Genomic DNA, 26,624 nt, shown 5'->3' on the forward strand with positions numbered 1-26,624 from the left:
ATTCACCCCTCCCAGCAGCCGGTCTCCGGACTGGTCCCCGCCCCATTTCTTAACTGTGCCCCCAACCTCCATGGTCGCTCTTAAGTCCCGCCCCCCATCCCTCTGCCACCCCAGTCCATGACCCCACCCTCCATTCACCATTCCCTTTGCCCCTGCCACGCCCTCTTCTCCCGCCTTTGCCCCGGCCCCACCCTCCCGGTGGCAAGTCAGCTCTGTGCTTCTGCGCACGCGTGACCCCTCCCGCGCGCGGAACCTAGGAAGACCGAGCCCCTCCTTTCTGGGGAGGTGGCCTTTGTCGGTTGGCGGGAGGGGCTCAGCAGGCGTGATTCCGGCCCTGCGCTTGCCGAGCAGGGGCGCAGACCAGGAGGGCCCGCAGCGAAGCCGTGACGCCGCAGAAAACCAGCCAATGGACAGCGGGCAGGGCCAGCCCAGGCCGTTCGAATGGGAAGGCAGGGAAAGGGCGGGAGGAAAGAGTCGTCAGTTAATGGGAGGGTGAGTCCCGTCTTTTGGCTCTGGTTGCCGCCTTTCTTGGGTTAAGATAGTCTGCGGCAAGCGGGAGAGCTAAGGGTCACACCTCCTACAGGTGGCCGACAGGGGTATGGGAGCTGAAGGGCCCCCAGACTACATAGGACGGCTTGTCAGGAGAAAAGAGGCTGTAACTCTGCAAAACACGTAAATGCTGGGTAGAGTGACAGTTCCCATCTTCACAGATATGAAAAATATCTCCTTTCTTGGGCAACTGCTAACAAAATCTTTATTAAGAGAGGAAAAAAACACTTTTATTTGCTAGGCCCACATAACACATTGTACCCTCCATCCCCCAAAAAGCATCCCTTAGCCCCACCATCATCACTCTCAGAGAATCTGGATCGGTCTTCATTTCCTGTTGGCCTGGGCAGTACCAATAACACATTGGTTCACCTGTGGGCAGGGGGTACAGACAAGATAAAAATGTTTTCAGAATAACCAAGATGCTCAGTTTCCGAAGACCACCTCCCAGCCCCTAATATTAGGGCTGTACTCAGAGAATACTGAAATAAGGACTCTGAAGACAGGTTCACGCTGGTCTCGGTTATAGTTAGTTCTCCCAGTGTGACACACTATAGGTAGTCTCTCCTAGACACACTAGGTCTACATGAGGTGAAAAGGCCTGAGTAGGGACAAAGACCAGCACAGAAGCAGAGACAGAAGAAACTTTCACTTCTAGCAATATCATGGACTAGAAACCTCAAAGCCCTCCCACCACTAATGTTTAATCAACTAAATGGCACAATAACGATACTCATTCAGGAACCAAGACTCCTTGGAAAATCCATGATTCCTAGCCTAGGGCAGAAAATGTACAAGATAAACCTGGAATACAGACTACTGGGGACCAAAAGGACACAAAAACTAAGATGAAGCGCTCCACTGGATGAAGATAAAGCAATTTAAGCATCAGAATGACAACTGCAAAGGACATATATCAAATATATAACCATGTGTAAAATGATAACACCTAATGGAAACTCACTGGTCACCTTTGGAAGTTGCCAGGGTATCAATTTATAATACTGAAAATTGATCAAGAATTCAGCACTTATCCTGCCTTTCCCATATGGACTGAATTTCAGAGTAACCAAATAGATGGAAAGGGAAAGTACTTTATAAAACCCGGACTAATAAATGTAGAACATAGAAAATTAGAAAAATCAAAATTTTAACACTCCCTAATGAAATAACAGACCTGGGTAGAATCACTGCTTGATAAAATCACCAGGTGAAAAAGTTGATAGATAGTTTTTTTTAATAGATCAGGCTGACAACACCGAAATCCAATGATTAATATTTGTATCATTAAACATGAAAAACTAGATTTTAGTTGCCTCCTGATATGATGCAACAGAAAAGTGACCACCCTTGGCAAGTTTTCTTGCCAAGAAACTTAAACCTGATTCAAATCTAATCAACAAACAAGTCAACAAAAATTATGAAGAGGGAGCAATATCCAGATTATTCTATAGGACAAATGATCCTATTTCTTTAACAAATAAAGGAAGTAGAGTTATTATGGATTAAGAGATATTTAAGAGATGATGTCAACTAAATAATCCGGGTGGCCCTTGCTTTGGATCCGAATTAGAACAAGCCTAATGTATAAAAGACATTTCTGAGACAATCAGGTGAAATGTAATATAAACTGGATACTAAAGAATTCATGTTGTTTGGATATTAACTGAGTTGTCAGATAGCAAGGGAAATCCTGATCAAAGCAGAACACCAGGTAAGGGTGCTAAGGTGGCTTGATGACTTCCACAACAAAGGCTCAAGCCCCAGTGTAGCAGAAGTGCACACCCGATCAGAGACCCTGAATAAAGCCAGCACCCATCATGAGGCTATAGCCTCAGGAAATAAGTAACCAGAGAGAAAAAAATTACCTTTCAGAGGCAGACAGTAAAGAAACTTAGTTCTAGTGGAAGGAGCATTAAGTCTCCTAGAGAATGCACAGCCATGGCCACAGCTGACCCTCATGAGGTCTGGAGCCTGAACTCACACTATTTGGAATGGTGTGAAAAACCTCTAAGTCTCTTTTGATCCAGCAATCCCATTTCAAGGAATCCTTCCTTAGACATTTGGATGTAATCAACAAATAGAAAATTATATACACACAAGGTCAGTCAACATGGCCTTGTTTGTAACAGAAAAAGGATGGAAGGAATTCAAGTGTCCAGTAGGGGGAACTGGTGAATAAACTTTGGTCCATCTAAACAGTGGAGTCCTAGGCAGATGTAAAAACAATTGGATGATTCCTGTGTGCTAAAGGGCAGTGATCCGGAGGCAGCCTTGGTAAGCAAAACAAAGTACAGAATAACATATATGTAAAACGGAGAGATGTTTTATATGAGGAGGAGGAGAATAAGCACATGCATATTGCTTATATTTACAAAAGAAAACATTAGAATTAGTAAAGTGATAAATAAAAAATGACAGGTGGGGAGGAAAATGTAGATAGAAATGTATAGCTTTTTATGTAATTTTGACCTTTTAACTACCTATTTTTAATAACTTAATTGAAAATCCCCAAAGCCAATAGTTAAAAATCAGTCTAGGTGGGTTTGTGCTGCAGATGACTGGCCAGTGTAAATCCTTTCTGGATGAATGTGCCCTTGGCCTAAAGGACAGAAGGGGTTGAGATGGAAAAACCCATAGTCACCCGGGCATCCTGACAGGGCCTGGGCTTGGTGGTACCCGCACCTTGGAGGCAAAGCGTAGGGAGTTGAGAGACTCAGAGGCGTTCTCTTCTAGGGGGGAAATGTTCACAAACATGAGCCTGTGGAGAGAGGAGAGGGGGCCAAACTCCAGCATTAGTGGCCAGGTGGGACCTGGACCAGGTCTGAGCCCACCCCTGACCCCAACATTATAGTTCCCACACGATCCCTTCCATCTATTCCTTTCACTCACATCTTAGCACTTCCACCTAAAGAGTTCTGCAGCAGATAGGTGAGTTTGCTGTTCCGGTATGGCACATGGGACTCCTACAAAGTTGAAGGGGACAGTGATTATGATTGGACAGGGTTCAGCACAGTTAGCCCCAGTTCCTACCTGCCCCAACCCCATTCCCACCTTGTTGCTCAAAGCCATGATGACGAGCCCCAGTGTGGACAGGCTGCTGTTAATGGCCTGTGTTTCCCGAAGGCGTTCCCGCTCTCCAGGACCAAGGGCTAAGCCAGGGTCTAGTCGTTCGCTCCCAGCCAGGTCCACAAGATTGAGGGGGGCCCCACAATGTAGGCCCCGTCCAGCATGGTCCCCAGAGATCTGCAGCTGGAACACACTGTGGCTGCGTGATGAGCGCTCATTCTGGGCTGTGCGGGCTACAGCCCGGTTCTGGCGGGCCAGATGGAGTAGAGCCTCTACCTATGGAGGGGGAAGAGCAACGGTAAAGGTAGGCAGGAAGTCAGTATGGAGCAAGGTTGGGAATGGCAATGAATAAGAGTCAGTCCTGCATTCTGGAAGCTTTCTTTGTAGCCAGTGAAGAGACAAATAAGTAAAACACAAAACATGTCTGAGAGTACTAAAGAGTAAAATAAAACAGAGAAATAGAGCGTGAGGATGACATGAGGGTTGCAATTTTAGATAGGAGGGTCAGATCTTAAGGGAACAAGCAATTCCAGCAGATGATCATTAAGGCAAAAGGAAGTAGTAAGCAAAGGCCCTGATACAAGATAGGAGTATGAATGGCAGATTGAGGAACAAGCCAAGGAGCCAACACGGCTAGAGTGTAGTGAGCAAGGAGAGTAGTAGGAAATAAGCACTGAGAGGCAGTGGTCAGGGGGCCGGCACAGCCCTGCATTAGCAGGTGCCTCTCTCCTCCCCACTCCCCAGTTATTAAGGCAGATCTACCTCATAGTTCCCAAGGCCAAACTGAATGCGGCAACGGATCCACACCTCTCCCCTCCCTTTCATCCTCCAACATTCTCCTGCTCCCTACTCTATCCACCTCCATCTCATATCACCCTGTTCACTCCTCCCCATTTTCCAGTCACAGTGCCATCAGTGCTTACCTCTTTCTCACAGGAGACAGGAACATAGCGGGCATTGGTGACAGTAAGCTCCTCGCTCCCTGGCCCTACCCTGCGAATCTCACAATCACCCCCCTGTCCCTTCCGAGTCCCAGTGGCCAGGAGGTCTCGAACAGTCTCATTGTAGATCTCCACATAGCTTGCCACAAAGCTGTAGGTCCAGCCCTGGCTGCTCAGCTCCTGGGCCACGGAGAACAGGTGCCGCAGGGCCCTGGGGATTAGTCCCTCCAACTGGGGGTCTCCCCCAGGCCCACCCTCCATTGTGAAGGTCTTGCCGCTTCCTGTCTGGCCATAGGCAAAGATGCATACGGGGTAGCCATCCAGGGCTGACTGGACAAGCATGGCAATCTCCTCAAACACTTCGTCCTGTCCACTCCCTGGTGGGAATACTCGGTCAAAGGAGAAGTCATAGCGGGTGGGGGCAGCTGGCACCCCACTCAGGGTCCCACGCCGCTCATCAGACCGGAAGAGGCTGAGGTGGGTTGAAGGATCAGAGGACCCACCAGGGCCAGAGGGAAACAGGAGGAAGCCAGGGGGTGGAGTGGGCTCCCCTGGAAGGACTGGGCGGACCCGACAGAAAACACGGATGTTGCCTTTGAGCTCCTGTAACTGGTTGTGTAGTCGTCGGCGCTCCATCTCTAGCCAATGGAGACGTTCTCCCCGCTCAGCTAGTAAAGCCACCTGGGCTGCAGCCTCCTTGCGTAGAGATGCCACCTCTGCTTGGCTGCCTGACAGAGCTGCTTCTGATGCCTGAAGCCTCCTCTGCCCAGAACAAAACAGACACAGAGGGCAAGATGAAACCAAGAATCAGAACAAGTCATGATGGGGTAGGTGGAGGGGGGAGGGGGGGTGGTCCATGCCTCCAAGGACTTCACAGTCTGCTAAAGAAAGACTTAAGAAAAAAGGAATCATGGTATTAGAATAGGGAGGGCAATGGGCCTATCCAGAAGGTGCATGGGAAGGTAATGTCTAGGCTGACACCCAAAAGTATAGGAGTAAACCAAGGAAAGGATGCAGTATAGAAAGAACATTCCACAAAGACGAAAGCGCATATGCAAAATCCCCTGAGTGAGAATTGAGTCCCTTCAGACCATTGAATGAGTGATTCAATCCAGTTGGTGCTCACCAAGGAGTTGAATGGACATGAGAAGAGCGAGAGAGAATGCTCCAGGGTTTTCGATCAGGAAAGACAGAGAGGGATGGAGGAGGAACAGAGGAGACACAGACTAGGGAAACAACAAAAATGGAGGGGAGAAGAAGGGCTGAGGACAGAGGTATGCTGCCGGACAGAGGAGGTCAGGGATTCTAAGCCCAAACCTAGAGCAACGTTTGGTGAGAAGCTGGCCCTTACCTCCTGCTCCTCTAGCCGGGTGGCCAGTCCCCTCCGCTCCTCCTGCAACCCCAATTGTTCTTTCTGGAGCTCTTCCACCAAGTTCTCCTGTGTACTCAGCCGCTCTTCTAGATCCAGGACATGAGCACTCAGGTTCCCCAGCTCCCGTTGGCCCTGCTCAGCCTGGGCCCGTACCCTGGACAACTCCTCTTCTAGTGTCCTGCGCTCTGCCCCCAGGTCCATCGCCTGCTGCTGGGCTTCCCTGAGCTGGTCCTGAAGCTGCTGGTTCTCCTGGTCCAAAGTCCGAGCCTTCTCACGGTAGCACTTCAGCTCTGCGTTTCGGTCACATAACTGACCCTTTAAGTCCCAGGCTGGACGTTTCTTGGGTTTCTTCCCTTCAAGCTTGGGAGAAGCAGCTGCTGCTAAGATGGGCACAGAAAGGACAAAAGTCAAGGGAGTCCTGGTTCCCTATTTCTCCTCCCTCCTAGCCTTTAGGGCCTCCACACCTGATGCTACATCTTCTTCTCCTCCAGATAGGGAGGGACCAAATGGATTCTTCTGGGTACTCACCACCTTCTCTTCCCTACCCCAGCCTCTCACCCAACAGCTGTGTTTGTCACCTACTGCCAGGCTTCTGCGCAGGAGCAGCAGGGTCTGGCTTCTGATTCTTCAACACTAGAATATTGGGAAATTGACATCAGGAATTATAGCACAGTGACCTTCCGCTTCCACCATTTTCCCTTTACACGCACCTCACACCCCTTCTCAGCCCAGCTCTTAAGAACTGACTAATTACCTGTGGCAACAGCTGTGGAACATCGGAGTCCTGTCTTCTTGGGAAGTTTTGGAGCTGTCAGGAAATGGGAGGGAGGTAAAAGAATCATCACTCTCAGGATGGCATGTACTCTGGCCAGGCCAGGGGCAGAGGAGTTTTTACTGAGGATTAGAAATAAAAAAACTTCCCTCTTCCCCTAGCCCCTAAAGATATCCTGTCTTAGGACCAGAAATTATTGAACATGCCAAGAAACAAGCTGGACCAAGAAAAGCAAAAATAGCAGGGGCCAGGACCATATGAAAAATACATCTGTGTAAAAAAAATGTTGGGGAACGTCATACTTGCTTGAGACTACGCACAGAACATCCCTGAAAGGACACACAGTTGTCCCTGGGGAGGGAAACGGGGTGGCTGGGGGACAGAGGTAGGAGGGAAACTTTTCAAAAGTATAACAACTTTTGTGCCTTTGAAATTCTGAAATAAGTGAAACATATTACCTATTCAAAATAAGCTAAAATTGGAAGAAAAGCAAAAGTCAGCTGGACAGCACTGATCTCTGCCCACCTCCAGAACCCACCTGCAGTCTGGCCTTGTGCCTGTGGCACTGTGGTGCGGACCTGTGCTCTGGGTTGGGATGCAGCAAATTTGGAAGCTGTGCCCAGGCCTCGTGTCCTTTTCTAGGGAAACACAAGGAGTCTGTAGTTATCCTCCCTGATTGGTTTACATACACTGTCTCTCTCTCTCTCTCTCTCTCTCTCTCTCTCTCTCTCACACACACACACACACACACACACACACACACACACACACGTACCTGTACAGCTATCCAAACCCAGCTCACCTTCTCAGGCTCCAAGACATCCTCCATCTGGTCACGCCCTCTCTTAAAACTCCTTCCTGGGAGAGGCAGCCGGGAATGGGCCTTGACCAGGGGTCTCTTCAACTCTATGTTCCCCTTTACTGCCAACAAGGGGGACCTCTGCTGGGAAAAGAGAGCCAGTTAAGACAACACTCTGGAGCCCAAATGTCCAAAGAACTGCTCTTTGTGGCCCCCCAGCCTAATTCTCAACAGTACCAACAGGCATTAACTTTGTACCTCTTGTGCCACAGATTATGTGCCAACAAAAAGCATGGAGAAGTGGGACACAATACAAAAGTGGGAGCAATCTCTAAGGGAGAAGCTGGACAGACGTCTGACTTCAGCTAACTCTAACAGCAGTACTGAAACAAAGAGTCCTGACTGGTGTTGTCAGTGAGTTGGGCACAAACTGAAAGGTCTCTGGTTCAATTCCTAGTCAGGGCATGTGCCTGGGTTGTGGGCCAGGTCCCCAGCAGGGGGCACACGAGAGGCAGCCAATGGCTATTTCTCTCCCACATCCATGTTTCTCTCCCTCCTTTCCTCTCTCTCTAAAAATAAGTAAATAAAATTTCAGTGCTAAAACCAGATCATTCCCACCCAAATAGGGACAATTAGTCATCTCACTCCAACCCCACCACCAGGAAACCACCATGTATAGATCGACTTCTGATTTTCACTAGAGGCAGCTTAATTCCAAGGCCAGCCTCTCTCTTCCTTTCAGTTTACCTCATTCAATCAATGTGTACTAAGTTCTGTTTAAGTGCCAGGAAATGATCTGAGTTCTGGAGTAACAGCTGTGGCCTGTGCCCTCAAGATGCTCATGGGACATTGGGGAAGGGAAGCATTTTAAAGAAATGATTAAACCTTTACTTACCAGTATCCTAAAAGGATCCCAGAGGATGGGGTGGGCATCTAGTTTAAATGGTGAGAGTGTCAGAGAACACTTCTAAAAAGTGTTTTTTACGAGGAGCCTTGAGGATGAGAAAGAGTTGGTTTGATGGGTTTGGGCCAAGAGTATTCCAGGTAAAAAGCAAGGAAGAGTGCATTTAACAAATGACAAATTGTTCTGTTCAGCTGAACACAGGGAATTGCATAGAGAGTGGGGAGATGAAAACCAAGGCAGAAGAAAAAAGATTGCAGTGGTCAGTATGCAATGATAGACTCCAGAGTTTACTGACGGCAAGAGGGACCCTGTTGACTTTTAATCAGGAGAAAAATAGGACTAGATTTGTACTGAAAAAGTGAACTATCAGCAAAGTAAAGAATGAATATAGTAGAGGATGAGGGGTATCAGAAGCAGAGACTGCATCATTCATTCATTTATTCAACAAGATTTTTGCATTAAGATTTGTTGGAAGACAGCTCTGTAACAGATGCTCTTCTAGGTACTGGAGAGTAATGAACATAAAGTCTCTGCTTTCCCAGAGCTTATTTTCTAAGGCAGCCTTTCCAAAATGGGGCACCACAAGAGACCTAAGCCCTGCAATCTATTTTCTCAGTTCTCCCAAAGATACATACAGCTCTTAACCTTCTAGGTGCCTAAGAGAAGTTAATTCACTGGATACAAAGGAATGCCTTAGGGCATTAAAGCTTTCTTAATTCTCACAGAACTCAATTGAGAGGGGCTGTTCTAAGAGTTTAAGGGCTAAGTAGAAATCCATCTGAGAGAAGGTCAAAAAGGGGCTGGATTACATCAAACCAAGTGCAGTAGTTCCCTCCTCATCTGCATATCTTCCAAGATCCCTAGTGGCTGCCTAAAACCTCACAGAGTACTGAACCCTATATAAAATGTTTTTCCTATAACTACACAACTATAATAAAGTTTAATTTAGAGATTAATGACCATAACCAATAAAACAGAACACTTTTAACAATATATTAGCTTTGGAGTCATTACTGAGTAAAATAAGGGTTACTAGAACACGAGCACTACAACACCCTGACTGTTGATTCCATAACTGAGACGGCTACTAAGTGATTGAGAGGCAGGTGGCATAAACAGCATGGATAGGCTGGACAAAGGGGTGATCCATGTACCAGGCTGGACAGAATGAAATGCAATTTAAAACGTTATGAATTGTTTATTTCTGGAATTCTCCATTTAATATTTTTAAACCACAGTTGATTGTGAATAACTGAAACCACGAAAAGCAAAACTTCAGATAAAAGGGACCTCTGTGTTGACCTAACTGCCTTGGGGAAGGGAGACGGAGGGCGGGCAGTGAGGAAGATGGAGGCATCCAGGCTGACTCCAAAATACCTGCCATGGTTCCATTAATTAGGATCAAAGGCTGTGTTTTGTTTTGTTTTTTAATTAAGCTTTTCATGTTAAAATAATTGTAAATTCGCATGAGTTGTAAGAAATAATACAGAGAGATCTGAGAGTATCCAAAAGGCTAGTTTGGGAAGTTCAACTTTGGGAAACCTGTGATACAAATAGATATAATCAAGGATGTTCACAAAGCATTGCTATAGAGAAAACTCTGAAACAACTTGATACTCTGGCTTCTTAAACTTTGGTTTATTGGTTTACTGTCTATCCTTATATTAGATTATGGGCATTACATGAACCCATCTGTTTTGTTCACAACTCTGTAACCAGAGAGCCTAGTACAATGTCTGCTACATTGTAGGACTCAATACATTTTTAAAGGAATAAAGACGTCCATCAGTGGAAGAATAATTAAACTGTAATACATCCAAACCAATGGCTTCTATACAAATAGAAGGGGAGACGGACGGGACATATTTTCCTCCTGCCACCTGCAGAAGTGTTATTTCAATTTAATTTAATCAAATGTAGTGTGAAAACCAATTTTTTCTTTAAATTTTCCAAGGTCTAACACTGAACTTTTTTTTAATAACCCATGTCTTGCAGTCTCTCTATACTACCATAGTGGATCTACTAAAAGACCTACCACCATGGAATTTGTGTGGGCTCAGAAAATGTGTTCAAAAGTTCGTTTATTATTCAGGACAACTTCAAGAGTACAGTATTTATTTTTCTCCCATCTATAAAGCTAGACACCATGACTCCCAACTTTGCACCATCACCATAAGCACTTAGCCTGTAAAAATAGATATTCATCCAACCCCTCCTACACCCACTTCCCTGCCCCTAAAGCAACTTCTCCGTGCGCAAGAGATCCACCCTTTCATCTACTCACGAACTTCAGCAATCCTTCCTTCTCTCCTCTATCCTCTACATCATCAACTTTTCATTCTCTCCTGGTTCATTCCATTTAGTATGCAACACATGCTATTCACTTCTCCCAACCTAAGAGTTTCTTGATTCTGCATTCCCTGCCAGCTACTGTGTCGCCCTTTATTCTGTGTTGCTCTCTGCAGCAAAACGCCTCAAAAGTGTTGCCTACATAGTACTCACTGCGTTCAATTTCTCTCCTAAACCATCCCAACCCAGCTTTCACTCGGGGAGCACAGACTTCGCTCTCCAGGCAGGCTGGAGCTCGGCGGATAGGGCGTCCAGGGACCCGGGGTGGGGTGGGGGGGAGCGCCGTGGCTCGCAGTCATCTCCGCCGACCCCACTCACCTGCGACTCCATGTCCAGCTCCGTGCCACACGTGTCAGGGAGGTTCAGTGGAAAGAGGACAGGGTGCCTCGGCTCCCGGGACCCGCGTTCTCTATTCCTCTCGCGACGCAGAGCCCGAGCGCTCCAGGGCCCCTCAGCCACTAACTCCGCGCCACACCCGCCACTTTTGAATTCCAACGGCTGCCACCACACTCACCTCGCTCCGCACGCAGGGGCCAATCGTCGCCGTCGCCACAATTGAGGGCCAATCGCAGCGCCCTCCGCCTCCCGAGACCACACCCGCCGGTCTGGCGCCTTCCCGTTATAGCTTCGCTGGCGCGCAGAAGGGAAGCGGATTAGTCACATTTGCGACATCTTAAACCGGGTCACGCTGGGCTTTCGACTCCAGCCGCCGCCCGCAACCTCAGAAAACGTAGGAGAAAGCCCAGGAACGTAACTGTTGTTGTGGGCGGGACGCTGGAGGAAAGTAATCGCGCGTGCGCAAACTAGGACCCCTGCGGGGCTGGAGTCCGGACGAGCGCCTCTTAGCTACTGCAGTGGGGAGCGCACTCGTGCCCCTTAAGGGATTGCAGCGTTTTCGCGGTGTCTCCCTGCAGAGTGGGACGGGCGCCCTCACGCGGATGAGAGGGTGGCGGCGCCAACCCATTTCCAGGTTGTTTGGACATTTCTTAGGAAACTTGGGTACTTTCGGTGCAGTTTGACGGTCCAAGGAAGCTCGTCGGTGTGGGATCGAGGAAGGAAGGAGGACCTTTTTCTGCAGACTCCTCTATACCTCCGTACCTGGACGCCATTTACTGGTGATAAGAGAACCGGTTTAGGACCTTTAGAGCCTCCAACCCACAGAAGCTTTACTGTATCCATTTATGGGGTGTTTTATGCGTTTTTTTCAGACTAATCTGCACGTGCATTATCTCGGTTTAATCGTCCCTAAATTAACTGCTTTTCATATTTATTTGCAAGCTAGATGAAGGTTTAAAAAGGTTAAGAATGTCAACTTAAAAAAATTAATTGAAGAATGGAGCGTTTATTTAGAAATCTAAAAGTTCCAATTCCTGAAGCACAGATTCAGGCAGAAACCCAAATAGTATCCTAATTACATGGGGAAAGTAAGGGATTTTCATGAGACAAAAGGAATAGTTATATGAAAAGAAGAAAAAATCTTACAAACTGAGGAATCTTGGCCATACAGAATGGCTTACTAGTTCTATCCTGGGACAGGTCTGTAATTATCAGTCCTTGTGATCAGCATGTCTGCTTTCCTGCTGACTTCATGGGTGTCCCTGGACCACCCCTGGACACTTCAGGGGTGTCCAGCTCCCTGCCCAGGATTACTATGAGTGGGGCCCAACACAAAATTGTAAATTTACTTAAAACTTTTTTTGCTCATCAGTTTTCATTAGTGTTTGGGTGTTTAATGTGTGGTCCAGTACAACTTTTCTTCTTCCGGTGTGGCCCAGAGACGCCAAAAGGTTGGACACCCATGTTTAAAACAATTGGGAGTTAGCCCAGTCCAAAGTTTCAAGGAACAAGATGAGCAATGCAGTTCCTCTAGAATGATTGCTCTGACTCCATTTAAAAATGGTTCCACAACAAACAAAAATTGCTAAGGAGGATGTGGAGAAAGGAGAACCCTTGTGTGCTGTTGGTGGGAATGCAGATTGGTGCTGCAACTATGGAAAACAGTATGGAGTTTTGTAAAAAAATTAAATGTGGAATTCCCTTTTGACCCAGCAATTCCACTTCTGAGAATTTATCTGAAGCAACCAAAAACACTAATTCGAAAGAATATATGTATTCCTATGTTCTTTGTGGCATTATTCACAACAGCCAAGATTTGGAAGCAGCCCTTGTCCATGCATAGGTGAGTGGATAAAACAGCAATGGTACATTTATAGAGTGGAATACTACTTGGCCATAAAAGAGAAGAAAATTTTACCCTTTGTGACAGCATGGATGGACTCGGAGAACATTATGCTAAGTGAAATAAGCCGGTCAGATAAAGACAAATACCATATTATTTCATTCGTGTGTGGAATCTAATGAACAAACTGAAGGAACAAACAAAATAGAGACGGACTCATAGAGAGCAGGCGGACAGTCCTGGGTGTGGGGGTGGCAGGAGCAAATGAAAAAAAACTCATGGACAAGGACAACAGTGTGGTGATTGTTGCGGGGAGATGTGTGGAGGTGGAAGAGGGTTTAAGAGTGATAAATGGTAATGGAAAGAATACAATAAAAATTGTTTCATTTATGCCCTTTTACAGGTAATAAAGAGTCACACTGATTGGGAGTGGATCTAGATTCCATTAGCTTTAAATACAAGCTGTAACCATCCTGGTAACAAAAAACAACCTGTGGATAATTTGTAGAATGGTTCTACTACATTTACTCACCTGTGTTTCCAATCAATCCTGGTGGTAGGCAGGACAGGGATTTTATTTATGAGACTGAAAGACAGGGGGCTTGATACATAATTAGAGACTGACAAAACCAGAACTCAAGCCACCTATCCTCTAATCCAGTGCTTTAACTTTGATTCATGCCTGCTCATGGAGGGGAGCTGACTGGGGGGGCATGACACTTATAATGCCTAAAAATCCTGTCCTTATCCCCCAACCTTTGGTATCTTAGGAAACCTAAATAAAACAGAAGCTTGAAAATAAGAACCCGGGACCCAAGGAGTAAAAGAGGAAACTTGGAGAAGATCAACATTTAATGGATGGGTAAAGAGGGAGAACTGAAATGAAACCTGAGAAGAAATGTGTAGCAAAAAATATTAATAAAAAAGCAAATGTTAGGAGAAATGTGGACACTTTAGTACAATAAAGGAGAATGTTTATTCATCTGAATTGATGTAAAAAATAAAATATTTCAACATCCTTTGATATTAAAAAAAAACCCATAATCTGAAAAAGGACATCTTCAAAAATCCTACAGCACACATCACAATACTGGTGAAACATGGAAAGCATTCCTCTTTTTCATTTATTATTATTATTATTATTATTTTTTATTATTATTATTATTATTATTATTATTATTATTTTATTTATCTTTAGAAGGGAAGGAAAAGAGAGAGAAATATCAATGTATGGTTGCCTCTTATGTGTTCCCTACTGGGAACTGGCCTGCAACTCAGGCATGTGCCCTGACTGGGAATCAAACCGCGATCCTCTGGTTCTCAGGCCTGCACTCAATCCACTGAGCTATACCAGCCAGGGCTGAAAGCATTCCTCTTTAATGAAGAACAAGTCAAGGACGACTGCTCTCAATAATCCTAGTCAATACAATAATGGAAGTTTTGGCCAGTCCATGAAATGACAACAAAAATATATAAGGATTGGAAAGAAACAAGAATGTCAGTATTTGCAGATGAAATTATTGCATGTGTAGTAACACCAAAAGAATATTCAAATAAAATTAATAAGTGAGTTTAGCAAGGTTGCTGGGTACAAAATCAATATAGAAAAAAATCTATATACAAAATATATTGCATTTCTATTATCAGCACCCAACAGTTAGAAAGTATAACTTTAAAAAATGTATTTGCCATTTGGTTATATGAATATACTAGTATACCTATATGAAAGTCAACTTAGTTTGTGCACTCTATGTTATACTGCAATAAAAAGTTTTAATAAATACCTGGCTGGTGTAGCTCAGTGGATTGAGTGTGGGCCTGCGAACCAGAGGATCGCAGTTTGATTCCCAGTCAGGGCACATATCTGGGTTGCCCGCCAGTTCCCAGCAGGGGACACATGAGAGGCAACCATACATTGATATTTCTCTCCCTCTCTACCTCCCCTCCCCTCTAAAGATAAATAAAATATTTTAAAAATAGTTTTAATAAATATACCACTTGCAATAGCAACAAAATATGAAGTACTTAGTAATAAATTTAACAATAAGTGTTCAAAGCCTTTGAATGATAAAGCTTTACTGAAATATATTAAAGAGAATCTAAAGTAACAGAAACAAACTATGTACTTGCAGAGAGAGACTTGATATTGTAGAGATGTCAGTTCTCTCCAAGACCTTGGTGTTGGGTTAAAGAGGATAATAGAGTTCTTAATGCCTGGTCTAGCTAGAGATCCTCATCTGCTAATGTCAGGAGCAAGTTGAGTGGGACAGCCCTGTGTGGTCTTTTTCGCCAACCCAGAGATCCCTCCTACAAGCCAGAGAGGATTTTTCAAAAATATTTTATTTATTTATTTTTCGAGAGAGGGGAAGGGAAGGAGAAAGAGGGAGAGAAATATTAATGTATGGTTGCCTCTCGTGTGTTCCCTGCCAGGAACTGGCCTGCAACCCAGGCGTGTGCCCTGACTGGGAATCGAACTGCGATACTCTGGTTCACAGGCCTGCGCTCAATCCACTGAGCTACGCCAGCCAGGGCTCAGAGAGGATTTTTTACCTTGAAAGTAATATTCCTGAATTTTATGTGCCCACCTGCCCACCCCTGGTTTTCTCTCTGGCTTCTCTGGCAGATTCCTTTTCTCCCGCCCAGTCTTTTGCAGGCTTTTTCCACAGGCGGAAAGGTGCACAATGAAGTTACCTTGATTATGTATGAAGAACATCAATCCTTCATCACCCCCCCTCCCCATCTCACCCTAACATCTTGTGTCTACTCTTATGGAAGATATGTAACTTAGGCTCTAGTCCTTGCAGGTTTTTGCCTTCTTCTACCTTCTCCCACAAAGTTGATTGTCACTGCCTTGACCCTCAGACCCCTTAATTTCAAAGTAGGAAAGCCCTATCCAGTTTAGGGGTTCTTTCCCCAGCTTGGAACATAGGATTTAGAAAGAACTGCACACTTCTCCCAGCCCAACTGACCCTTGATGAACTAGAGCATCTTCCTCCCAAGTCTCTTTCATAGACCCACTTGGAAATTCACACAGAAACACATTTGCACATTTAAACCTTTCTTAGCTCATAGGGCTATTTTTCAAAAATTATTTTAGAGCAAATCCCAGAGCTTGTATAATTTGCCTGGAAATCCCTGGCTGGTGTGGCTTAGTGGATTGAGCATTGACTTGAGGACCAAAGGGTTGCCAGTTCGATTCCCCAGATCAGGGCACATGTCTGGGCTGTAGGTCAGGTCCCACCACACATTGATGTTTCTCTCTTTTTCTCTTTCTCCCTTCCCCTCTGTCTAAAAATAAATGTAAAAAAATAATTTAAATTCACCTAGAAAATACATACATACTTATGATATACACACATATATCACGGTATTATGGATAGATATACATACATACCATTATTATATATTATATACCAGCAAAATGAACAAAAACCCTCAATATCACCTAATAAACAGTCAGAGTTTAATTTTTCATAATTGTCCCCAACTATTTTTGGGAGGTTGCTTTACAATAAGAATCTGACAAGACCCACAGATGACATTTGATTGGTTTGTCTCTTCCATCTCTTCATCACAACACCCCGCCAACCCTGCCCCTCTACATACAATTTTAAAATGTCCTTTTATTTATTGAATAAATAAATAATTCATTGTATTGTGCTACTTTCTGAGTTGGATCTATTGTGGTTTTGTGGTGTCATTTAATGTGCTCTCCTCTTCTCTGGGAATTCAATTGCATCTCCTCACTTCTCCATCATCCTTTTATCCCCTAAGGAAAGAAGTATTTGGGGTGAGAGAAAAGCCTCCAGATTGTCTAGGCTGAGCAGACAGTGAAGACCAAGTTGGCATGGTGACCACACAACTTGAAGTGTGTCAAGGCAGAGGGAAGTTTTTACATTTTGAACCATGTGAATATATTACACAATAACAAATAGAATTAAAAGGAAATGAGAAGAATGAAATATGTATCTCTGTCAAATTGGTACTCCCATACATTATTGCTGATAGTATAAATTGGTATTTCTTTCCTAGAAGTTTAGGAATCTTGAAAGAACCAAGACCTCTTAATACAGCATTCAAGTTTAAGAATTTAATTTAAGGGAATAACCATAAACAGGCATAAAAATTTACAAAAATAAAGTACTGGAAACAATCAAAATTTCCACCAATGGATGGAAGATGGAAGGTAACAAAACTATTACATAGTGCAAAGTTAATTAATATATTTATAATATCACATATATTACATCTTACATATAATCTAACTAAGGAGATATATATACACACACACACACAACATATCTACAGTTGGTGATTCGACCACAAGCCAAAATTTACATGGCCCTCCCCTTAGGGAACTTATAGTCAAATGATGAGACAAACATTTAACACACAGCCACAACATTCAGTGTACAGTTGTAAAGTGAGATGTATTCCATGAAAGCAAGGCATTTGAGAACATGTGAAATATGATGCAGCCACTGATACTAGTAATTTTACAGACTCCATAGTAACATGTGGCATAAAAATAACTAGAAATTTAAGAAGAATGCACTTAAACCTTGGTTCAAATCAGTTATAAGCGATGATGATATCTCATGGGAAATGTGACAAGAAAATAAATTTGTAGACACGAGTTCTTTCAATGCAGGGTAGGTACAGGAACAGGTATAGATACTATGTATTATGATAGACTCCAGGTCACAGTGAACCGACATATGGTCAAGGAGAAGAAGTTTTTTTAATTGGTTTATGTGCCCTGGCTGGTGTGGCTCAGTGGATTGAGTGCTGGCCTAAGAACCAAGGAGTTTCTGGTTCAATTCCCAGTCTAGGGCACCTGCCTGGGTTGCAGGCCAGGTCCCAGCACACATTGATGTTTCTCTCTGACTCTTTCTCCCTCCCTTCCTCTCTCTGAAAATAAATAAATTAATTAATTTAAAAAATAATTGGTTTATGCATGCTCTGTCTATAGTAAAGGTAACTACCATTTCATTTTATTTTTTTATTTATTTTTTTAAATAAATTTATTTATTTTTTTGAATTGTTTATGCTGTTACAGTTGTTCTATTCCCCCCTTCATTCCCCTCCACCCTGCCCCCCCAACCCTACCATTACCCCCCTTTAGCTTATGTCCATGTGTCTCAAGTCCTTTAGGTTCTATATTTCCCATACTATTCTTGCCCCCCCCCATCTATTTTCTATCTACTGTCTATGCTACTTGTTTTCTGTACCTTCTCCCCCCGTCTCCTCCTCCCACTCCCCTGTTGCTAACCCTCCTTGAGATCTTCATTTCTATGTTTCCACTCCTGATCTAGCTGTCCTTTTAGTTTGCTTTCGTTTTAGGTGTGGTTGTTAATAACTGTGAGTTTGTTGTCCTTTCACTGTTCATGTTTCTTTAACTTCTTTTTCTTAGATAAGTCCCTTTAACATTTCATATAATAAGGGCTTGGTGATGATGAACTCCTTGAATTTGGTCTTATCTGAGAAGCACCTTATCTGTCCTTCCGTTCTAAATGAAAGTTTTGCTGGATAGAGCAATCTTGGTTGTAGGTCTTTAGATTTCATGACTTGGAATATTTCTTTCCAGCCCCTTCTTGCCTGTAAGGTCTCTTTTGAGAAATCTGCTGACAGCCTGATGGGGACTCCTTTGTAGGTGATTGTCCCCTTAGCTCTTGCTGCTTCCAGGATTCTCTCCTTCGTTTTAATTTTGGCTAATGTAATTATGATATGCCTTGGTGTGTTTCTTCTTGAGTCCAACTTTTTTGGTACTCTCTGGGCTTCTTGGATTTCTTGGAAGTCTGTTTCCTTTGCCAGATTGGGGAAATTTTCTTTTATTATTTGTTCAAATAGTTTTTCCACTGGTGGTTGTGTCTTTCCCCCTTCTGGTACCCCTATAATTCGGATATTGGAGCGTTTAAAGATGTCCTGGAGGTTCCTAAGCTTCTCCTCATTTTTCTGAATTCTTATATCTTCATTCCTTTCTGATTGAACATTTTTTTCTTCCTTCTGGTTCACTCTATTGATTTGAGTCCCAGTTTTTTTTTCATCTCTATGGGTTTCCTGTGGAATTCCATTCATTTCCCTTAATTTAGCCTTCATATGTTTCTCTAATTTGTGGCTATAGTCCACCAGATCTGTGAGGAAGCTGATGACCAGTGTTTTAAACTGTGCGTCTGAGAGATTTGCTATTTCTTCGTCACTTAGATTTATCTCCGGGGCTTTGAGGTCCCCCTGCGACATTTTTGGTCTGTTCTGGCCCTTTAAGTGAGAGAAGCGGCGCCTTGGACTCCCAGGTCGCTGGGTTGTGACGCTGTATGTGGGGGCGTGGTCAGAGCGGGGAAATGGCCGCCGCCGCCGGTCCGACCGCTCACTCCCTCACCCGCGCGCAACCGGGCAACCACAGTCAACTCGCTGCCACCGCCTCCCCACTGACTCCTCCGTAGTCGCTCACCCGGTGGGCCGCTCGGTCGCTCACTAGGTCCAATCCTGGGTTTGGAACCCGTACGACTGGATTCGCGCGTCTGGATTCCGCGCCCGGGTCGTTCGAGCTCTCCTTTGTATCTCCTCACCCGACGCCGGTTTCGCCCCTTACCGGTCGGGCGGAAGAATTTGTTGTTAGCGGACTTCCGAAAAGTTCAGTTTTCCGTGTTCTGGTTGTGTTTTCTGATGCTAATATTTAGTTGTCCCTAAACTTGGTTGTGTGAGGAGGCAAGGCACATCCACCTAAACCTCCATCTTGGCGGAAGTCCCTACCATTTCATTTTAAAAAGTGGAACAAAGTAAAGTAGCCCTGTGAAAGTCTACTTCTAACTCCAGAAATTATAGCCTAAAGTGTAAGGCTTTGATTATTTGTTATAGGACTTTCATTTGGAAGAATGTTGGTTATCGCAAATTGTGTTTTCTCACTTCAAGTTAAGCCTACACAGTGTTAGTTATATGAAGTTACACTAATATACCAACCTTATATTTATAACCCACTATTTAGGACCTCACTGATCTTGCTAAAATTAATCATATCTGTATTATCTTGCTAAGTTAGATTCCAAATCTAGAGTTTCCCTCCTTGAGGGTTGTGCAATTTTTAAAAAGGTGTTATTTTATTTGTTTCCTTTCAAAAACACACTACTATAGGCTTTGGGTCAAGATGGCAGAGTAGGTAACTGTGATACTCACCTCCTCCCACAGCCACATCAAAATTACAACCTAACTGCAGAACAACAATCATTCAGAGCTGCCTGAAATCTAGCTGAATAGAAGTCCTCTCTCAGCATAATGCTTTCCAGTTCCATCCATGTTGTTGCAAAAGGTAGTAGCTCCTTCTTTCTCTCTGCAGCATAATTCCACTGTGTATATGTATCACAATTTTTTGATCCATTCATTTACTGATGGGCACCTAGGTTGCTTCCAACTCTTGGCTATTGTAAATTGTGCTGCTATGAACATTGTGGTGCATAGGTTCTTTGATATTGATGTTTTAGGATTCTTAGGATATAATCCCAGCAGTGGAATTGCTGGGTCAAAAGGCAGGTCGATTTTTATTTTTCTGAGAAAATTCCATACTGTTTTCCATAATGGTTGTACCAGTCTACAATCCCACCAACAGTGAACTAAGGACCCCTTTTCCCCACAACCTCTCCAACATTTGTTGTTTGTTGCTTTGTTTATGATAGCCATCCTGACTGGTGTAAAGTGGTATCTCATTGTGGTTTTAATTTGCATCTCTCTGATAGCTAACGATATTGAGCATATCTTCATGTGTCTCTGAATGTTCTGTATGTCCTCCTTGGAGAAGTGTTTGTTCAAGTCCTTTTCCCATTTTTTAATTGGGTTGGGTGTCTTCTTAGAGTAGAGTCGTGTAAGTTCTTTGTATATTTTGGCCAGGTGCTGAAAGACAAATACCATATGATCTCACCTTTAACAGGAAGCTAAACAACAAAACAAACAAGCAAGCAGAAAAAAAAAACAAAGACACTGAAATAGAGAACAAGGGGATAGTGACCAGAGGGGAGAAGGAAGAAAAGTTAAGGGGAAAAAGGGGGAGGGATTTGGAGGAACAAATAGGAAGGACACAGGGACGAGAACTAAGGGGGGTGGAAATGGGAGGGAGGTGGGGAGCAAGGGGCGGGGGAGGCTGGAATGGGAAAAATAGACAAAAAAAACTGTACTTGAAAAATAACTAAATAAAATTAATTTAAAAAAAAAGAAGTCCTCTCATTAAGGTTATAAAAAAGAAGCCACATTAAGACTGGTGGACTCAAAGCAGGCTGGTTCCACAGCCACATGTGGCAATTAATAATCAGGAGGGATATCTTGGGTGTGGAGGTTCCCCCTGAAGAGTGAGTGGTTGCAGCTCTACGCCAGACCCCCCAGCCCAGGGTTCCCGTGCCAGGAAGGGAAATCCCCCTAACTTCTGGCTGTGAAAACCAGCAGAGTTGCAGCTCAGTGAGCCAGAGAGGCTGCTGGATACCAGGTGTTTCTCTCTCTCTCTCTGTCTTATTTTTTAAATTTATTTTTATTTTTTCAATTACAGTTTACTTTCAGCATTATTTTTTGTTGGTTTCATGTGTACCATTTACAACAGTGTGGATGGACCTAGAGGGTATTATGCTAAGGGAAGTAAATCACTCTGAGAAAGACAAATACCATATGATTTTACTTATACATGGAATCTAAAGAACAAAATAAACAGCACTAGCCAGGTGGCTCAGGTGGTTGAGGCATTGTTGCATGTACCAAAAGGTTGAGGGTTTGATTCCTGGTCAGGGCATATACCTGGGTTGCAGGATCAATACCCAGTTGAGTGGGTATGGGAGGTAACCAATCGACGTTTCTCCAGCATCAGTGTTTCTCCCTCCCTCCTTTCCTGTCTCTCTCTCAAATCAATAAACATATTCTTGGATGAAGTTTTTTTAAAAGAACAAAATGAATGAAAAATGAAACTGAAAGAAACTCATAGACACAGACCAGACTCTCTGGTAATTGCCAGAGAGTAAGAGGTTTGGGAGGCTGATTGAAAAGGGTAAAGGGATTAAGAAGTATAAATTGGTAGTTAAAGAATAGTCATAGGACTATAAAGTACAACATAGGGAATATAGTCAATAATAGATAACCAAGCATGCCTCTTAATGAGCCTTCCCACAAAATTACTTGGATTCATGTGCTCCGAGGTCCAGTGCTGGGGTGGCAACTCCAAAGGCACCAGAAACATAAGGGAAGAAACTAAATTGTCTGGCTTTGGGGTGAGGGCTTAAGGGTCAGCTTTCTCCCAGACAGAAGTGCTGGCAGAAGCCATTGTTCCTTTGCTGAACCCTCCCCCAACAGAGCAAGCAGGCATGTGCCATATATGACTAACCTAACACTGTTTGCTCTGCTCTGGTGATTCCCTGAGATGCCACTTCACCCAATTTGCAGGCCCACCCAAACTGATTCCAGTATTCCATACAAATAGCCTGTCTTGGCTCATGCTGTGGTATAAAATATCTCAAAGTTCAAACAAGCAGCATCTGACCTTGGTTTGCCCCATACCTCTTGCTAAGTGGCCCCTCTCTCTAAAAATAAATAAGTAAAACATTTAATAAATAAATAAGTGGAACAACAAATCAATGTTTCTCTCTCTTAAAAAACAACATGTAAAAAAAAAGAAAATATAAAAAAAAACAGTCAGGAATGAAGAATACAATAACTGAAATGAAGAATACATTAATAAAAAACAAACAGTACAGTAAGTGAAGCAGAAGATCAAAGCAACGATTTGGAAAGCAAGAAAGCAAAAAAAAAAAAAGAAAGAAAGAAAACAAACCATACTCAATCAGAACAGCAAAAAGAAAAAAAATGAATCCAAGAAAAATGAGGATAGTGTAAGGAGCCCCTGGGACAACTTCAAGCACACTAACAATTGCATGCATCATGGGGGTGCCAGAAGGAGAAAAGAAAGAACAGGAATTGAAAATGTAAATGAAAAAATAACAGAAAACTTCCTGATCTGGTGAAGGAAATAGAAACACAGAGAGTCCCAAACAAGAATTCAAAGAGGTCCACACCAAGATACATCATAATTAAAAAGGCAAAGGTTAAAGACAAAGAGAATTTTAAAAGCAGAAGAGAAAAGCAGTTAGTTACCTATAAAAGAGCTCCCATGAAACTCTCAGCTGATTTCTCAAAAGAAACTTTTCGAGCCAGAAGAGATTGGCAGAAAATGTTTAGAGTAATGAAAAGCAAGGACCTACACCAAGATTACTCTACCCAGCAAAACTATCAGAATCAAAGGTCAGATAAAGAGCTTCCCAGACAAGAAATAGCTAAACCAGCTCATCACCACAAAAACAGGATTCAGAAAATGTTAAAGAGTATTTTTTAAGAAGAAGAAAAAATATATATACACAATATAAATAATGAAGTGGTAATCAATACATATCCATCAGCAATTATTTCAAATGCAAATGTATTAACTACTTCAATAAAAAAAACACAAGGTGACAGAACAGATAACAAGACTCTTACATATGCTGTCTACAGAGACTCACTTCAAATCAAAGACACAGACTGAAAGTAAAGTGATGGAAAAAGATATTTCATGAAAATGGAAACAAACAAACAATCAAATAAAAAAAGCTGGGGTAGCAATACTTAAACCAGACAAAATAGACTTTAAAACAAAGGTGATCCAGCAATTCTGGATTGCACAAAAGAGGACCCAGCAATTCTGCTGCTGGGTAGTTATCTGAAGAACCCAAAACACTAAATTGAAAAGACATATACATCCATATGTTTACTATAGCATTATTTCAATAGGCAAGATATGGAAGCAGCCTAAGTATCCGTCGATAGATGAATGGATAAAGAAGAGGTGCACATATACAATGGAACATGACTCAGCCATAAAAAAAAAAACAAACCAAAACCTTGTTATTTGCAACAGCATAAATGGACCTAGAAGGTATTGTGCTGAGTAAAATAAGTCAGACAGAGAAAGACAAATACCATATATGGAATCTAAAAAACAAACAACCAGACCAGAAACCCACTTATAGATACAGAGAACATTTTGAGTTGTCAGGTGGGAGTGGGTAAGGGGATAGTTGGGTGGGTGAGTGAAAAAGGGGAAGGATTAAGAAATATAAATTGGACCTTGGCTAGTGTAACTCGATTGGTTGGAGTATTGTCCCATAACCAAAATGTTGTGGGTGCATTTCCCAGTCAGGGCACATACCTACGTTGTGGGTTCAATTCTGGGTCTGGGCACATACAGAAGGCAACCAATCGATGCTTCTCTCTCTGCCTCCTCTTTCTCTAAAAGCAATGAAAAAATGTCCTTGGGTGAAAATAAATAAATAAACAAACAAACAAATAAATAAATGGTATGCCTTAAAAAAAGAAGTATAAATTGGTAATTACAGAATAGTCATGAGGATGTAAAGTACAACATAGAAAATATAGTTAATAATATTCTAGTAACTATGTATGGTGTCAGATAGGTACTAGATTTATCAGGGAATTGCCTCATAAGTTTATAAATGTCTAACCACTAGGTTCTACACATGAAACTAATATAATATTATATGTCAACTAATTGGAAAATTTTAAAAATTATTTTTAAAAACATTATTTCATCTGGATTTTAAGTAGGAAAGAATTTATGTGAGGTAAGTGAAGAAGACTGCCACCTTCTTTACAAATTACATTTATAATTACGTTTAGGGGAAAAAAGGGTGCATAAGAAAAAGAGTGCAGAAAAATAATCAAAATGCAAAACTTTCACTATGTTTTCAAATGTCTATAACATGGTTATCAAACCTAGGTATGAAAACATTACTTTAAAAAAGTGTTCTTGACATGAAGGAGTGAATCTCCTCCCAAATGTTATCAATTGAAATACTCTTGAGAACACTAAGATCAGATGGAGGACACTGGAAAATTCCTGTTTGCATTTGTGGTCATCATCAGTGAAGCTCTGTAACACCGTAGACAGAGTTATCAGAAGCAAGTTCACATATGACACAGTCCTAAGTAATTAAACTAAGTATTAAGTAAACAGTATTAGGTAACTGTGAGGCAAAGGAGCTATGTTGTTTCAATCCAAACAGATTCCAAAGAGTTATGATGTTGTAAAACAATGATAGCATTGCTATTGGATTGGCCAAAAAGTCCATATGGTTTCTTCCATAGAATAAGACACATTTTTCAGCCTGGTTGCTGTGGCTCAGTAGATTGAGTGCTAGCTTTACAATTTACCTAGCTTTACCATTTGATTCCCAGTCAGGGCACACACCTGGGTTGCACACCAAGTCCCCAGCTGGGGGTATACGAGAGGCAACCAATCAATGTAACTCTTGCACATTGATGTTTCTCTCCCTCTCTTTTTCCCTCCCTTCTCTTCTCTCTAAAAATAAATAAATAAAAATATTTTAAAAAACCACATTTTTAGCAATAACTTTATTGATTTGGGTATTTTGACTATGTTGGCTCTCTCTTGCTATTGATTTCTAGTAGGTAGAGACCAGGGGTGATGCTAAACATCTTCCAATGCATAAGACAGCCCCACAGCAAAGAATTATTTGGCCAAAATGCCGATAGTATCAGGAAAGTTCACAAACCACTTTTGAAAAGTTTGATTAGTCACAGCAACTTCTTCATGCACTGCATAAATCCCTTTTTTTGCATTTCAATTGAATTTTTACCTCTCTTGAAATAATAAAACATAATATGCCAAAAATGTTGTATATTTTCATCTTCAATATTAAATGGCTACCAAAAAATTCACCAATTTTGATTTTTTTTTAAACACATGCTGATATAGGCCTCCCAGTGCTTACCGCAGGCTGTGTTCTTACACCTCCTGTACAGAAAGAGAAGGTAGAGTAAACCCACCCCATGTACACCTCAGCCCAGGCCCTTTGCCTGCTCTGTATTGTGAATGGAGGGACATGGAGAAAAAAAAAAGATAAATAAATAAATAAGTTTTAAAAATGCATGCTGATATAACTGACAGTTATCACAATACAACATAACAAAAATATTTTCAAATGAAGTTAAAGACTTCTAGAAGTCTAAAGTTAAGCACTATTATAGCCATTGTATAGAAGAAAACTAAATGCACTTTTTTGCCAACCCAATATATCTGTTTCTTGGCAATGGGTCATATAAAATTATCCAAGTGCTTATCTTTTCACCCATCAACCTAAATTTTCATCAATATGTCACTATACTTCACTTGGGCCTATGTATCTTGTAATATAGTTTTAAATCAATTTGTTCATAGATTTGCTTAAGCCCTGTACACCCTAGGTGCCACCCTGCCTCATTATGTCCAAACAGAACTCTTAGCTTTCTCCCTGGCATTTGCTCCTCAGTGTGTGCCTGTATCCCACTGACTTTGTCCCTCCTCTACCACCACCAGGTGTATATCTAATTCTCTTTCATGTGCTGCAGATTTTTATGTGCTAAGCATCCGTCCACATCTCTGACCTCTCTGTCTCTCCACTGCTACCACCAAAGGCCAGGCTTCTCTTGCCTCTCACCTGGACTACTACAGCAGTATCCTAACTACCCCCTCATTCTCTCCTGACTCCTGCTAACTATTTCTCCATTTCGGAGCCAGCATGATCTTTCAAAAGTGCAAATACCATCCCTCCTTGGATTAAGAAGCATTGCCTCTTACTCCTGAAGTCTAAAGTCTAAACTTCTTACCATA

General features: G+C 42.7%; 1 protein-coding gene and 1 non-coding gene across 5 annotated transcripts; one reads left to right on the forward strand and one right to left on the reverse strand.

Annotated features, from left to right (window-relative positions):
* Positions 1-534: 534 nt before the first annotated feature.
* On the reverse strand, positions 535-11,229 carry KIFC1 (kinesin family member C1). 4 transcript variants are annotated; one of them, XM_037134458.2, is made up of 12 exons: positions 11,074-11,162; positions 8,398-8,494; positions 7,506-7,643; positions 7,242-7,341; positions 6,686-6,739; positions 6,514-6,564; positions 5,911-6,311; positions 4,542-5,321; positions 3,604-3,894; positions 3,442-3,515; positions 3,235-3,310; positions 667-921 (listed from the first exon to the last, which is right to left on the reverse strand). In XM_037134458.2, exons 3-12 carry the CDS (start codon positions 7,530-7,532, stop codon positions 877-879), a joined length of 1,899 nt encoding a protein of 632 aa, XP_036990353.2. In that variant the 5' UTR covers positions 7,533-7,643; positions 8,398-8,494; positions 11,074-11,162; the 3' UTR covers positions 667-876. The 4 variants fall into 4 exon arrangements, with proteins under 4 accessions (XP_053526651.1, XP_036990355.2, XP_036990353.2 ...); XM_037134459.2 differs by having other exon boundaries at positions 7,506-7,646; XM_053670676.1 differs by lacking the exon at positions 8,398-8,494 and having other exon boundaries at positions 535-921; positions 5,911-6,308; positions 7,506-7,646; positions 11,074-11,180.
* Positions 11,230-25,729: 14,500 nt separating this feature from the next.
* On the forward strand, positions 25,730-25,861 carry LOC119041255 (small nucleolar RNA SNORA51). The gene has a single exon (XR_005081009.2). It is a non-coding gene; the product is annotated as a small nucleolar RNA SNORA51 (small nucleolar RNA).
* The last annotated feature ends 763 nt before the right edge of the window (positions 25,862-26,624 follow it).

Source organism: Artibeus jamaicensis, unplaced genomic scaffold, assembly GCF_021234435.1.
Source record: "Artibeus jamaicensis isolate MK-2021 breed Jamaican fruit bat unplaced genomic scaffold, CSHL_Jam_final contig_601, whole genome shotgun sequence".
NCBI lineage: Eukaryota > Metazoa > Chordata > Mammalia > Chiroptera > Phyllostomidae > Artibeus > Artibeus jamaicensis.

Coding starts and splice junctions, on each gene's coding strand:
- KIFC1 (XM_037134460.2), bottom strand. Junction 6,740..7,241: donor GGCACAAGGCCAGACTGCAG/GTGGGTTCTGGA, acceptor ATTTCCTGACAG/CTCCAAAACTTCCCAAGAAG. Junction 6,565..6,685: donor TTCCACAGCTGTTGCCACAG/GTAATTAGTCAG, acceptor CCAATATTCTAG/TGTTGAAGAATCAGAAGCCA.